This window comes from Macaca mulatta, chromosome 7, assembly GCF_049350105.2.
Source record: "Macaca mulatta isolate MMU2019108-1 chromosome 7, T2T-MMU8v2.0, whole genome shotgun sequence".
NCBI lineage: Eukaryota > Metazoa > Chordata > Mammalia > Primates > Cercopithecidae > Macaca > Macaca mulatta.
This window is the reverse complement of record NC_133412.1, coordinates 43,768,814-43,781,387: the sequence shown is the minus strand read 5'-3', so window position 1 is coordinate 43,781,387 and position 12,574 is coordinate 43,768,814. Positions and strand designations below refer to the sequence as shown.

At 44.2% G+C, this 12,574-nt stretch overlaps 1 protein-coding gene across 2 annotated transcripts in view; it reads right to left on the bottom strand.

Annotated features, from left to right (window-relative positions):
- Positions 1-12,095, bottom strand: part of DIS3L (DIS3 like exosome 3'-5' exoribonuclease) — a 42,672-nt gene extending 30,577 nt beyond the window's left edge. Inside the window, exons 1-2 of one of the 2 annotated variants that reach the window (NM_001194471.3) lie at positions 11,904-12,095; positions 10,509-10,662 (exon numbers count right to left, since the gene is read on the bottom strand). In NM_001194471.3, the coding sequence (NP_001181400.2) occupies positions 10,509-10,662; positions 11,904-12,042 (293 nt within the window). In that variant the 5' untranslated portion in view covers positions 12,043-12,095. Of the gene's footprint in view, positions 1-10,508; positions 10,663-11,456; positions 11,821-11,903 lie in introns of those variants that run through there. The other variant, XM_077938305.1, reaches the window with a different exon arrangement.
- Positions 12,096-12,574: the final 479 nt, after the last annotated feature.

Below are 12,574 nucleotides of genomic sequence, written 5' to 3'. Positions count from 1 at the left end.
CGCCACTACATTCCAGCCTGGGTTACAGAGTGAGACCTTGTCTCGAAAAGCAACAAAAAAACATCCTTCCCACAATGCTGGCTGAAGCCACAAATCAAACATCAAGTCTCCTATGGGTCAGTTTCTAAGAAGGTGCTTTTCAATAGTCTAGATAATATAAAATCACAGAAAATACTCAGTTATGTTAAAGGGAGTCAACTGCTTATTTAAAGATGAATTTGCTGGGTGTGGTGGCTCATGCCTGTAATTGCAGCACTTTAGGAGGCTGAGGAAGGAGGATCGCTTGAGCCCAGGAGCTGGTGACCAGCCTGGGCCACATAGCAAGACCTCATCTCTACACAAATTAAAAATACAAAAATTAGCTGGGCATGGTGGTACACGCCTGTAGTTCCAGCTACTCGGGAGGCTGAGGCAGGAGGGTCCTTTAAGCCCAGGAGTCTGAGGCTGCAGTGAGCTATGATTATGCCACTGAACTCCAGCCTGGGGAACAGAATGAGACCCTGTCTCTAACAAAATAAAAATAAAATAAAAATGGATTCATATTAAATCAGATTTAACATGTGTTTTAATATAATAACATTTGTACCCTTCCTTCCGCACCTCCAGCCTGCCTCCATAGGTTTTTAAATTTGAGTCTTTTTGTTGAAGCAAAGGCAGAACTCCCCAACGAATCTTGTTAAATACATAAACACTGACCACCAACCTGTGTGGTCTTACACTTTATTAGAAAACAAGAAATAGATTTTATTTTCTTAGTAATTCTAATTTTGAGTCACTGTGAAAAGAATCATAAATAGCAACTTATAAAATATCTTTTTTTTTTCTTTGAGACAGAGTCTCACTCTGTTGCCTAGGCTAGAGCACAGTGGCACGATCTCGGCTCACTGCTACCTCCACCTCCCAGGTTCAAGTGATTCTCCCGCCCCAGCCTCCCAAGCAGCTGGAATTCAGACACCCACCACCATGCCTGGCTAATTTTGGTATTTTTAGTAGAGACAGGGTTTCACCATGTTTGCCAGGCTGGTCTCAAACTCCTGACCTCAGGTGATCCACCCACCTCGGCTTCCCAAGGTGCTGGGATCATAGGCATGAGCCACCACGCCTGGCCATAAAATATCTTAATAAACAAAGGGATTCAGTTTCATTTCTGTGAATGGCGGCTTTTCTTAACAGAATTCCACTTGTACAAACAAAAGCTGTTCCCTCATCCCTCAAGATACATAGAACATATTATATGGGTAATTTTCCCACTTTCACAAAGACCCTATTTTTTTGAGACAGGGTTTCACTCTGTCACCCAGCCTGGCATGCAGTGGCACGATCATGGCTCGCTGTAGCCTCAAACTCCTGGGCTCAGATGATCCTCCCACCTCAGCCTCCCGAGTAGCTGAGACTACAGGCACACCCCACTATGCTTGGCTAATTTTTGTAATTTTTTTGGTAGAGACAGGGTCTTGCCATGTTGCCCAGGCTGATCTCGAACTCCTAGGCTCAAGCGATCCTCCTGCCTTGGCCTCCCAAAGTGTTGGGATTACAGGTGTGAGCCACCATGCCTGGATAAAGACACATTTAAAACTTATTTTGAAAGCCTCTTGGAAGAGTCTATATCACACTGTTAACAGTGTGGGCAGGCTTTCACTTTTTGCCTTACACATTTTGATAACGCTTAGAATTTTAAGACTGAGCACTTACTTATTAAGTAATAGGAACGATTTTTGGAGAGATTTCATAAACATCTGCAATTTGTCATTTCAGAGAAAACACTGAAAAAATATTGCCTGTTCTTCCTGACATTGTCCCCTAGAAGTTTTTGTTCCCTTTACCTACCATCATATTTTGTGCACCATTACAAAACACTTGAACTTACTGTAGTTATTTGTTTACAAATGGTCTCCCTTGCTAAGCATCCTTCATTTAGCAAATCTTTGCTTCTATATGCCAGGTCTGCTGGGGGAGGTGAGGGCTGCTGCACTGAATGCCCTTGGGAACACCAACTAGACATCCCACTGCATCTGAATAGTGTCCTATGGTATAGATAGGGCAGTGCCCCATGTCTGCAGCAAAGAAAGGAAAAATAGACATGCCATACGATCCAGTAATCCCACTTCTGGGTATATACCCAAATTGAAAGCAAGGACTCAAGCAGACATTTGTATAGGTTCATAGCAACATTACTCACAGTGTATAGGCAAAAGGTGGAAGCAATCTATCAATGGATGATGGATAAACAAAATGTGGAATATATTATTCACATTTAAAAAGGAAGAAAGTTCCAATGCATGCCATAACATGGATGAACCTTGACACACTATGCAGAGTGAAATAAGCCACTCACAAAAGGACAAACACTGTGTCATTCCAGTTACACGAGGTACCGAGAGTAGTCAAATTCATCGAGATGGAAAGTAGAATAGCAGAATGGAGGCCAGGGAGGGGAGATAGTGTTTAAGGGGTATAAAGTTTCAGTTAGGACAGATGAAAAGTTCTGGAGACAGATGTTGGTGATGGCTGACAACAAGGCATATGTATTTAATGCCCCTGAATTGTGCACTTAAAAATAGTTAAAATGACAATTGTATGTATGTACATTTTACCACAATTTAAAATAAAGCTATGCTACTTGGCAAAAACAAACCAAACATAACACAGAACCACCCATTTCAGTGGGATAAGTGCTTGAAAGGAGAAGATGGCAGGGATGGGAAAGCTTCCTAGAGTCGGTGACCCATGAGATCTGAAGGATGAATAACAGTGAGTGGAGACAAAGAGCTCAAGAGATGAGAGCAGGGTGGAACGTGCGAGACAGCAGACAGTAAGGCCTCACCCACAGCAGGTGCTTAATCAATGCTTTCCAAATGAACAAATGAATGCACAGCCCTACATGATAACAGTGATCCAAGTGCAGGATAATAATGCCCCTGAACAAACTGACATTTCCAGAGCCCAGCTGCCTTTCGCTAAGCTTCATAGACATCACTGCATTTGTTTTCACACCTTCACTTCAGACCAGGGTTTTTGTTTTTTTGAGACAGGAACTTGCTCTGTTGCTCAGGTTGGAGCGCAGCGGCGTGATCACGGCTCCCTGCAGCCTCAAACTCTCAGGCTCAAGTGTTCTCCCACCTCAGCCTCACGAGTAGCTAGGACTACAGACGCACGCCACCATGCTCAGCTAATATTTTTTTTTTGTATTGAGACAGGGTCTCACCATGTTAGCCAGGCTGATCTCAAATTCCTGAGCTCAAGCAATCTTCTTGCCTCGGCCTCCCAATGTGCTGGGCATGAGCTACCGTGTAGTCCCAGGGATTCCTGAATTCTGTCCTCTGCAAATACTGATGTGCCACAAGCCAGACCCAGGGGTTACCACCAGATTAATGACAATCTTTCCTAATATTTAGAAAAATATATCACTTAACAAAAAATGCTCTCAATTTTAAGTTTCACTACCACATATATTTTCTTAGACTTTTAGTGCAAGTTTCCATTTGTCAGCTACCTATCAGCCAGATAAAACAAATGAACAAATGGCAAAAGAATATTAATGCAGAAAGCAGGAAACAAATAGCGAATCACTCTCAGTGTGACAGTCGGGTTTGCTTGTAGACATGTGGGCTTACAGTTATAATTTAATGGCGCATACATATGATATAGTCATATTTTTTGCTAGTCAGGGTTTTGTAGTGCATATGATGGGACTAGATAGACGAATATCCTGCATGGAGTCAGCAAACAGCACCATGTGCCTTAAGCAAATTCGACCAGAATGACAGGAGAACAATGGTTTCAGATAGTCAAGTACAGGCCAGGGGTGGTGGCTCACACCTGCAATCCCAGCACTTTGGGAGACCGAGGCAGGAGGATCACTTCAGGTCAGGAGTTTGAGACCAGCCTGGCCAACATGGCAAAACTCTGTCTTTACTAAAAATACAAAAATTAATCAGGCATGGTGGTGGGCGCCTGTAGTCCCAGCTACCCAAGAGGCTGAGGCAGGAGAACCGCTTGAACCCAGGAGGCAGAGGTTGGGTGACAGAGCGAGACTCCTTCTCATACATACATACTCCAGCCTGGGTGACAGAGCGAGACTCCTTCTCATACATACATACATACATAAATATTCAAGTCTTACAGAAAAACCTTAGTTCCCTGGACTGGCTTGGATGTTTTCTAAAACTCCATCATCTTAATGTTTTAAGCAATTTCTCAGAGGGGCAGTTAAACCTACCTTCTTTAGGTTGATTTTTTTACTATTTTCATTCAGTGGTGACCTTACTTACAGATACAACATCACTTTCCGCTGCTGACTGTTCTCTCTAAGGATTAGAAGTGGGAGCCCCACGCCCTGGAAAGACCTACAAAGTGAATTCTATACTAAATGTATTTCGTCACCTGGATTTTGCAGAACCCAGGTGGGGTCTCACAGACTTACCTTCAGAGACCATTGAGTTTTCTACAAGTTTATATTGCCATTTATATTATACAATACTCACAAAACATTTTTTTTTTTTTTTTGAGACGGAGTTTCTCGGTCTGTTGCCCAGGCTGGAGTGAAATGGCACGGTCTCGGCTCACTGCAAGCTCCCGCCTCCTGGGTTCACGCCATTCTCCTGCCTCAGCCTCCCGAGTAGCTGGGACTACAGGTGCCCGCCAACACGCCCGGCTAATGTTTTGTATTTTTAGTAGAGACGGGGTTTCACCTTGTTAGCCAGGATGGTCTCGATCTCCTGACCTCATGATCCACCCGCCTCGGCCTCCCAAAGTGCTGGGATTACAGGCATGAGCCACTGCGCCCGGCCACAAAACATTTTTATGGAGTACATTTGGGGCCATCTGAACGACTGCCTTCTAACTGCACTGCCATTTGGCGTCAGTGAGGCCCTCTCAGACACCCCAGAGACACTTGAAACTCTGGACCTTGACTTCCCTGCCCCCAGGCTTCCTCTAGCTTTCCCTCTCTCCATCCAGTCATGTAAACCAGAAACCTCAGTGATATCCTTGACCCCACCTTCCCCACCATCTCACATACCTAAATCTATCACTAGTTCTAGAGATTTTAAAAAATAGCAGCTTTATAAAGAGATATAATTCACATACCATAAAATTTGCCCTTAAAACACACACAATTCAGTGGTTTTTAGTATAGTCACAGTTATGCAACCATCACCATTGATCTAATTGCAGAACATTTTAATCACTCGGAAAAGAAATCGGTATCCATCCATTAAGCAGTCATTGCCTGTTCCCCTTGACCCCAGCTCCTGGCAACCACTAATCTACTTTCTGTCTCTGTTGATATACCTATTCTGGACATTTTACATAAATGGAATTATACAACATATGATGTTTTTATGTGTGCGCTGGCTTCTTCCACTTAGCATGTGTTTGTGGTTTATCCACGTTGTAGCATGTATCAGTACGTCATTCCATCTTACAGCTGAATAATATTGCCCTATATGGATAGTCCACATTTTGCTTAACCATAATCAATTAATGGACATTTGGGATGTTTCCATATTTTGGCTGTGATGAAGAAAGCTGCCATGAACATTTGTGTATGATGTTTTCATTTTTATTCATTTATTTATTTATTTTTGGAGATGGAGTCTTGCTCTGTCACCCAGGCTGGAGTGCAGTGGAGTGATCCCGGCTCACTGCAACCTCCGCCTCCCAGGTTCAAGCAATTCTCATGTCTCAGTCTCACGAGTAGCTAGGACTACAGGCGTGCGCCACACACAGCCAATTTTTTGTATTTTAGTAGAGATGGGGTTTCACCATGTTGTCCAGTCTGGAACTCCTGAGGTCAGGCAATCTGCCCAACTTGGCCTCTCAAAATGCTAGGATTACAGGCGTGAGCCACTGCGCCCGGCTGTGTATGATGTTTTCAGTTTCAATGTTGACATGTTTTCAATTCTCTTACTTACACACTTAGGAAGTTTTATAGATTTTTTACCTATTAAGCAGGTCTTGGAAACATCTATTTCTCTCTATCTCTAAGCTACCAACATTCCCTCATCTGGACTAAAGCAAAAGCCTCCTTCCTTCTTTTTTCCAGGCCTCTTCTCTACCTGGCCCAGTAATCCTGCTTTTTTGTTTTGTTTTGTTTTGTTTTTGAGATGGAGTTTTGCTCTTTTGCCCAGACGGGAGTGCAATGACGTGATCTTGGCTCACTGCAACCTTTGCCTCCCAGGTTCAAGCAATTCTCCCGCCTCAGCCTCCTGAGTAGCTAGGATTACAGGCACCCACCATCATGCCCAGCTAATTTTTGGATTTTTGTAGAGCTGGGGCTTCACCATATTGGCCTGGCTGGTCTTCAACTCCTGACCTCAGGCGATCTACCCACCTCCGCCTCCCAAAGTGTTGGTTGGGATTACAGGTGTGAACTACCACTGAGTAATCCTTTTAGGACAGGAATCTGATCATGTTATCTCATTTTGCTTAAAACTTTTCCCTGATATCCCTGAGGCCATGAGGCCTTCCATCCCACCCAGGCGTTCTTTCAGCTCCTGGGATGTGCCACAGGCTCCTCCCTGTGGGCCCCAGGCATTTTCCTCTACCTTGAAAGCTTTCCTCCACTCTGTCTGGTTTACGCCAACCCTTGGACCTCCGCCTAGGCAGCCCCGTCAGAAATGCCCTTCCTTGCCTCCTTTGGCTGGTCTGGGCTCTCCTGGTGCCCCGTCCCTGTGCTTCAGTGCCTTTGTCACAGCTGCAGTTCTGCATCTGTTTGTGTGATTGCCCGATTACTGCCTGTCACCCTGCCAGGACTCCGTCTGCTTTGGTTCGCCACTGTACCCTCAGTGCTAGCAGTTTCTGGCACATATAGTCTCTTGGTGAACATTTGTTGAATAAACGAACACACATGTGAACACATGAACACGGTGGACAAAACAGCCTTACAGAGTTGTCAGGGGGACTCCTCACTAAATAAGCATTTATGTGAAGATTATTAGATGGCAGAACATGTGATTATCCTGAATGACAGAAGACCTGATATTAGTCATACTTGTTCTGTGCAATATACTTATGAGAACAAGCATTCTCTGCATTGATATTATTGAAATCAAAATAGGTAATCTCATTACAAATATAACCAGATTAAAGGTTATGTCTTTCCATTGTTAAACCCAACTCTGGTGATTTCGTTTCAGCAAAACAATGTTATCTGTCACATTGAATAATGTTCATTTGCAGTTTTCTGATTTTGTAAGTTTATTTAACTTAAACTAGGATTGTATTAAAGTACTTAAACATGAGGACTTATACCGAGATTTATGTTTAAACATATTTAAATAACAATAGAAAAAAATAAATTAACACTGGTATCCAGGAGGATTTTTTTCTTTTAGAAACAAGGTTGATATATCACTCATGTTGAGAACACTGAGGTAGTGGATGGATAGTTAGATCATGTGACCTTTCAGATTTCTCCAACCATAATATTCTACAATTTCAATCTTTTTTTTTTTTTTTTTTGAGGCAGAGTCTCGCTTTTGTTGACCAGACTGGAGTGCAGTAGCACGATCTCAGCTCACCACAACCTCCGCCTCCCGGGTTCAAGTGATTTTCCCGTTTCCGTCTCCTGAGTAGCTGGGATTACCGGCCTGTGCCACGTCATCTGGCTAATTTTTGTATCTTTAGTAGTGACAGGATTTCGCCATATTGGCCAGGCTGGTATCAAACTCTTGACCTCAAGTGATCTACCTGCCTCGGCCTCCCAAAGTGCTGGGATTAGGGGTGTGAGCCATTGAGCCTGGCCTGATGCCAATCTTATATACCATCAAGAAACTGAGGCATGAAATATGGAGACTCTCTGAAGCTATACAGAAGGAATTCAGGAGGGAGTCAAAAAGAACAAGCAAAGCATCGTAAACCAGACACCAGACGGACCAGGGATTATTAAATGACAAAACTTTCCTAACCACGAATGTTCCTAAAACCATATTGGATAAAATGAATTATTTACTCGCATCTCAAAAATCTCCAAGGAAGAACTGAAAAACAAAACAAAATGTTCCGCAACATTAAATGAACAAAACACTAGAGAGCTTCTGCTAGGCCAAGTTCAGTTAAATATAAAAAGTTAATTATCACCAAAAAAATGGTAAGTATGTAAAGTAATGCACATGCTAAGTAGCTTGATTTAGCCTTTCCACAATGTATACATATTTCAAAACATCATGTTGTATACCATAAATATGTATGATTTTTTTAAAGTAAATTTTTTAATAGAGACAGGGGTCTCACTATGTTGCACAGATTAGTCTTGAACTGGGCTCAGGTTATCCTCCTGTCTTGGCCTCCGAAAGTGCTGGGATTATAAGTATGAGCCACTGGGCATGGCCAAATATATATAATTTTAATCTGTCAATTTAAAAAAGTCAAATAACTTACACTTAACACTTAGGAAGGCTGAATTAATAAACTTTATTAATAATGATAAAGTCTCCCGGATCTTATGTATTCAATGCCTATTATTAATTTTAATGTTAGCCTTCAATAAAAGACACTTTCTAGCACTCGGACAATTTGGGTCATTTAGCTATGTCAACCTGAACGCACCTGCTGGTTGCTTAACAGGTAAACAAAGTGCCAAGGCCCAAACTTGCCGATTTCTTCCTCTTCTTCAATCATACTCGTAATATGCCCTTAAAGATCAGTCTCAAATCCATTTCCCCCAGAGGATTTTCCGGCCTAATCCCTCTACCCCACGTTTACTCCTGCACTTAGCATCGTCCACATTAAATTATCCTTCGTGTGTCTAAGGTGCTTCATAATAACTGTCTTGCTTCTTCCATCTAACCCCAGCAAGATAATAGGCTTGTTATGAGAGGAACTAAGGCTTCTTTTGGGACGGGCGCAGTGGCTCATGCCTGTAATCCCAGCACTTTGGGAGGCCGAGGTGGACAGATCACGAGGTCAGGAGTTCCAGACAAGTCTGACCAACATGGTGAAACCCCATCTCTCCAAAAAATGCAAAAATTAGTCGGGCGTGGTGGCGGGTGCCTGTAATCCCAGCTACTCAGGAGGCTGAGGCAGAAGAATCACTGAACCCAGGAGGTGGAGGTTGCAGTGAGCCAAAATCATGCCACTGTGCTCCAACTCAGGCGACAGAACTAGACTCCATCTCAAGAAAACAAAACAAAACAAAACAAAAAACAACTTTTTTATTCCCCAAGGCCTGGAACTAAGAGCTTAAAAAGTGCTTACCCAACAAACAAAATCAGGGTATTATCATATAGCCCTATTTCATAAATCCTCATCTTTTGTTTTCACATTTAGTATATTCAAAGACATGGTAAGGCAGTGGAAAACCAATAGTTTTTCATCAAGTTAACTACTCTTGAAATGTTCAGGAGAAAAGACGTTTAAATTCCAACTCTTTGTCTTTGAATGTCCCAGAAATTGGTTTCTAAAACAATCCTTAACATTAAAAATATTTTAGAAAACAGAAGTTGAAAAGGCTCGCAGTGTGTTAGCAATCCGAATGATAACAACAAATTGATTTTAGTAGCAGAAATTGAAATATGACACCTGGAGCAGCATTTAAATTTGGATCTGTATAAACATCTATATCTTGGTGTCTGAACAAAATCAACTTGAAGCTCATTTAAAAATATTCTGTCTGAAAAAAACCTGCACACAATCTGGTTAATGTACATTTTTTGAACTGAGTGTATAATAAGAGGACAATTTGTCATTTTCATATACAAATAAAAACACTTCATCTTTTATTACCAAGGCCTGAAGAAACCACAACATTTTAAAAAAGAATAAATGCATAGTTTGTGCTTATTAAATAACTTAGAGTGTTAAGAGGTTGGACATATAATTCTAATATGCTATTTCCATACAGTCTTAAGTTCAAGTCATAAACCTTTCTCAACATTAAAGGAAGCGAAATCGTTTTTTAAGGTATTTGTTTAAAAAGTAGACAACTATTCTTCATTTAAGTACAAGGCAAGAATTTTAGACTGGTTCAATTGGAAATGCTTTGTTTAGCAAATACAATGACTATGGCTGGTAGTTACACTAGTAATCTAAAAATAAAACAAGCTATTTCTGGTTTTACTGAATAAATCATTACAATTTGCATCTCCAATAAAGGAGTCTAAAATTTAAAAATAAAGTACTCTTTTCCCCAAGAAAAGAATGTATGCTTCTGAAACAATGTATCTATAAATAAGATTAAATAATACACATTATCAACAAGAAATAAGCAGTAACCCTACCACTATAAAAATGCAAGCCAAAAGCCAATTCACACTAGAATCTTAAATACCCACATACTGGGGACACTGCAGTTTATTGATCTACAGTCAGATCTCTTGGCCAGGTGTTGCAGCAGAAATATAAAATAATGTTACTGCATTCCTCACTATCAAAGAGAATACAAAATTAGTTTAAAAAGTCCTTTCTGACAAAATAATGAATTCCTCCCATCCTCCTCCAACAAGGGAGCTTTTCTAAGGTGGGGGGGAACCTATGCCATATAGAAATAAAGAATGCAAAACGTATACCTCCGGCCTCTTTGATGCTGCACTGCTTGACAAGCTGTTTGCATGAAAATAATTCCTTTCAATTCAGGAAACTCAAGGATCTCAAGATAATCTTGAACAACTTTCCAGTCTGGGATCACGTAATGAGTCACATCACTAGACAAGAGTTTCCCATCTGGAACATAATTCAAAATGTAAGAGATTAGACAATGTTTTCAAACCTGGTTTATTTAAATGTCACGGTGCTCTGGCATACAAAATAACTTCCAGTCTTAACTCCACGGTGGGAGTTTTTAAAAGACCCAAAGTTCAGGTATATTGAGCACCCTAATTTTTTTTGAAGCTGTAATAAATACAAGCTCAACGTGGTTTATGGTGTTGCCAGAGGTGCCGGAGAGGATGACTGATTTAACAACGAACAAGCACATTTTCAGCATAACCTGAATATTTCAGTGTTACCTCATCATTGACAAACACATTCAAATGAAGCACCCCCACATTTATACCACTTGTGTATGATGCCCAGCAATTTCAAGTTGGCTCTGTGTCAAGCTTCTGCACGTGCTCAGCAGCCTCCAAGAGCCAGAAAGATTGAATGGAGAAAATGATCCGTGCAAGCAACGGGCAGAGGTGGGGTTTCCACCAGGCCCGTATCTGAGAGCCGGTTAGCCAAGCTCTAACTGAAATGTTCATCTTAATCACAATGTCTGGAGGATTCCAAACATTCGCTGACAAGGACCCCCATCCCATGCTCATCCTCCCATGGGGGAAGAGAGCCAGTAACGCGCGCATCGTTCTATCGGCCACCCTTGCAGCCTAGAAACCAAGGACAGGGGCCCAGGAGTCCCCAGTCCAACCTCCCCGTGACTTTCCTCTCCAGTGCGGGCCCAGATAGTTCACAAAACTACGGTGAAGAGGCTCTCCACGGGCGGGAAAGTCTGGGGCACCAGTGCGGGTAGGTCAGGAAACCTGTGGCTGCAAAGCAGATGATGTCAGCTTCGCAGCGGCAGCAGCTGGCCCGCAGCTCCCGGGGGCTCCCGGCTCGGGACCTCCCCATTTCTCCGCCGCGCGAGGTTGCGGCGGGAGGAACGCTCGGCTTCCGCGCCCTTGGGCCCCTCTGAGGAGCCAAGCCACCCGGTCTCCGGGATGGGGTGCGGGTCTCTCGGGCTCTCCCACTGGACAGAGCGGAGCAGTCGGGGAGTCCCGGGCGGGGCACCCCGGAAGCCGCGGACTTGGGCCGCTGGGTCCCGACCGGCAGAGGGCTGGGTGTGAGGCCGGCGGGCGGGCGCAGGCCGCGGGGCCTACGCCTCGGTGTCCCCGCCGCTGGCGCTCCGCCTCTGGGCCGCGCTCACCCCGTCACCGCAGCCGCCCAGTCCCGCCCGCTCCCGCCGGCCCCGTCCCCGCCCCGGCCCTGACCGTGGCTGCAGGTGGCTGGCTGCGGGCAGAGCGGGCTGTGGCAGGGCACGCAGGGCCGCAGGTAGTGCTCGCGCACGATCCGCAGCGTGCGGCCCTGGAAGGTCCTCAGCAGCAGCACCTTCTCCCGCTTCTGCAGCATGGCGGCGTGTCTCCGGGAGGCCGCGGAGCGGCGGGAGCGGCCGGCGCGGCGGAGGCGAGGCCGCGGCTTCGGGCCCGCCCCTCGGCCCTGGGCGCCGCGGCTCCGGAACCGCCGTAACTGCCGCACCCGGGGGAGGCCCGGAGCCACACACTCCAGGCTGGGGCCCGGCCCTCCCGGCCTTAGTTTTGTTCCCTTCCCTCAGTGGCCTGGACCAGGGCGGAGGGTTGGAAACGACCCACCCCAGAGACGGAGGGAAGACTAGGATGATACCTGGACCGCAGGTGAAGAAGGGCTGGGCGCAGCTGTCCAAGATTAGGAGTTTTTGTCCCCCCAGGTCCATGTGGGAATGGAGCCGCCGTATTAATACCAATACCTGGTAATTAATGTTTTCTCTTCGTTGCTCTCGCTATCTCCAAACGAGGTGAAAGACTCACCAAATAAGCCGGCAACCCTGCCAGCCCAACATTTCTAAAAAGTTGTATTCATTTTAAATTACATGTACTTTTTAAAAAGTTTTTTTCTTTTTTTGTCT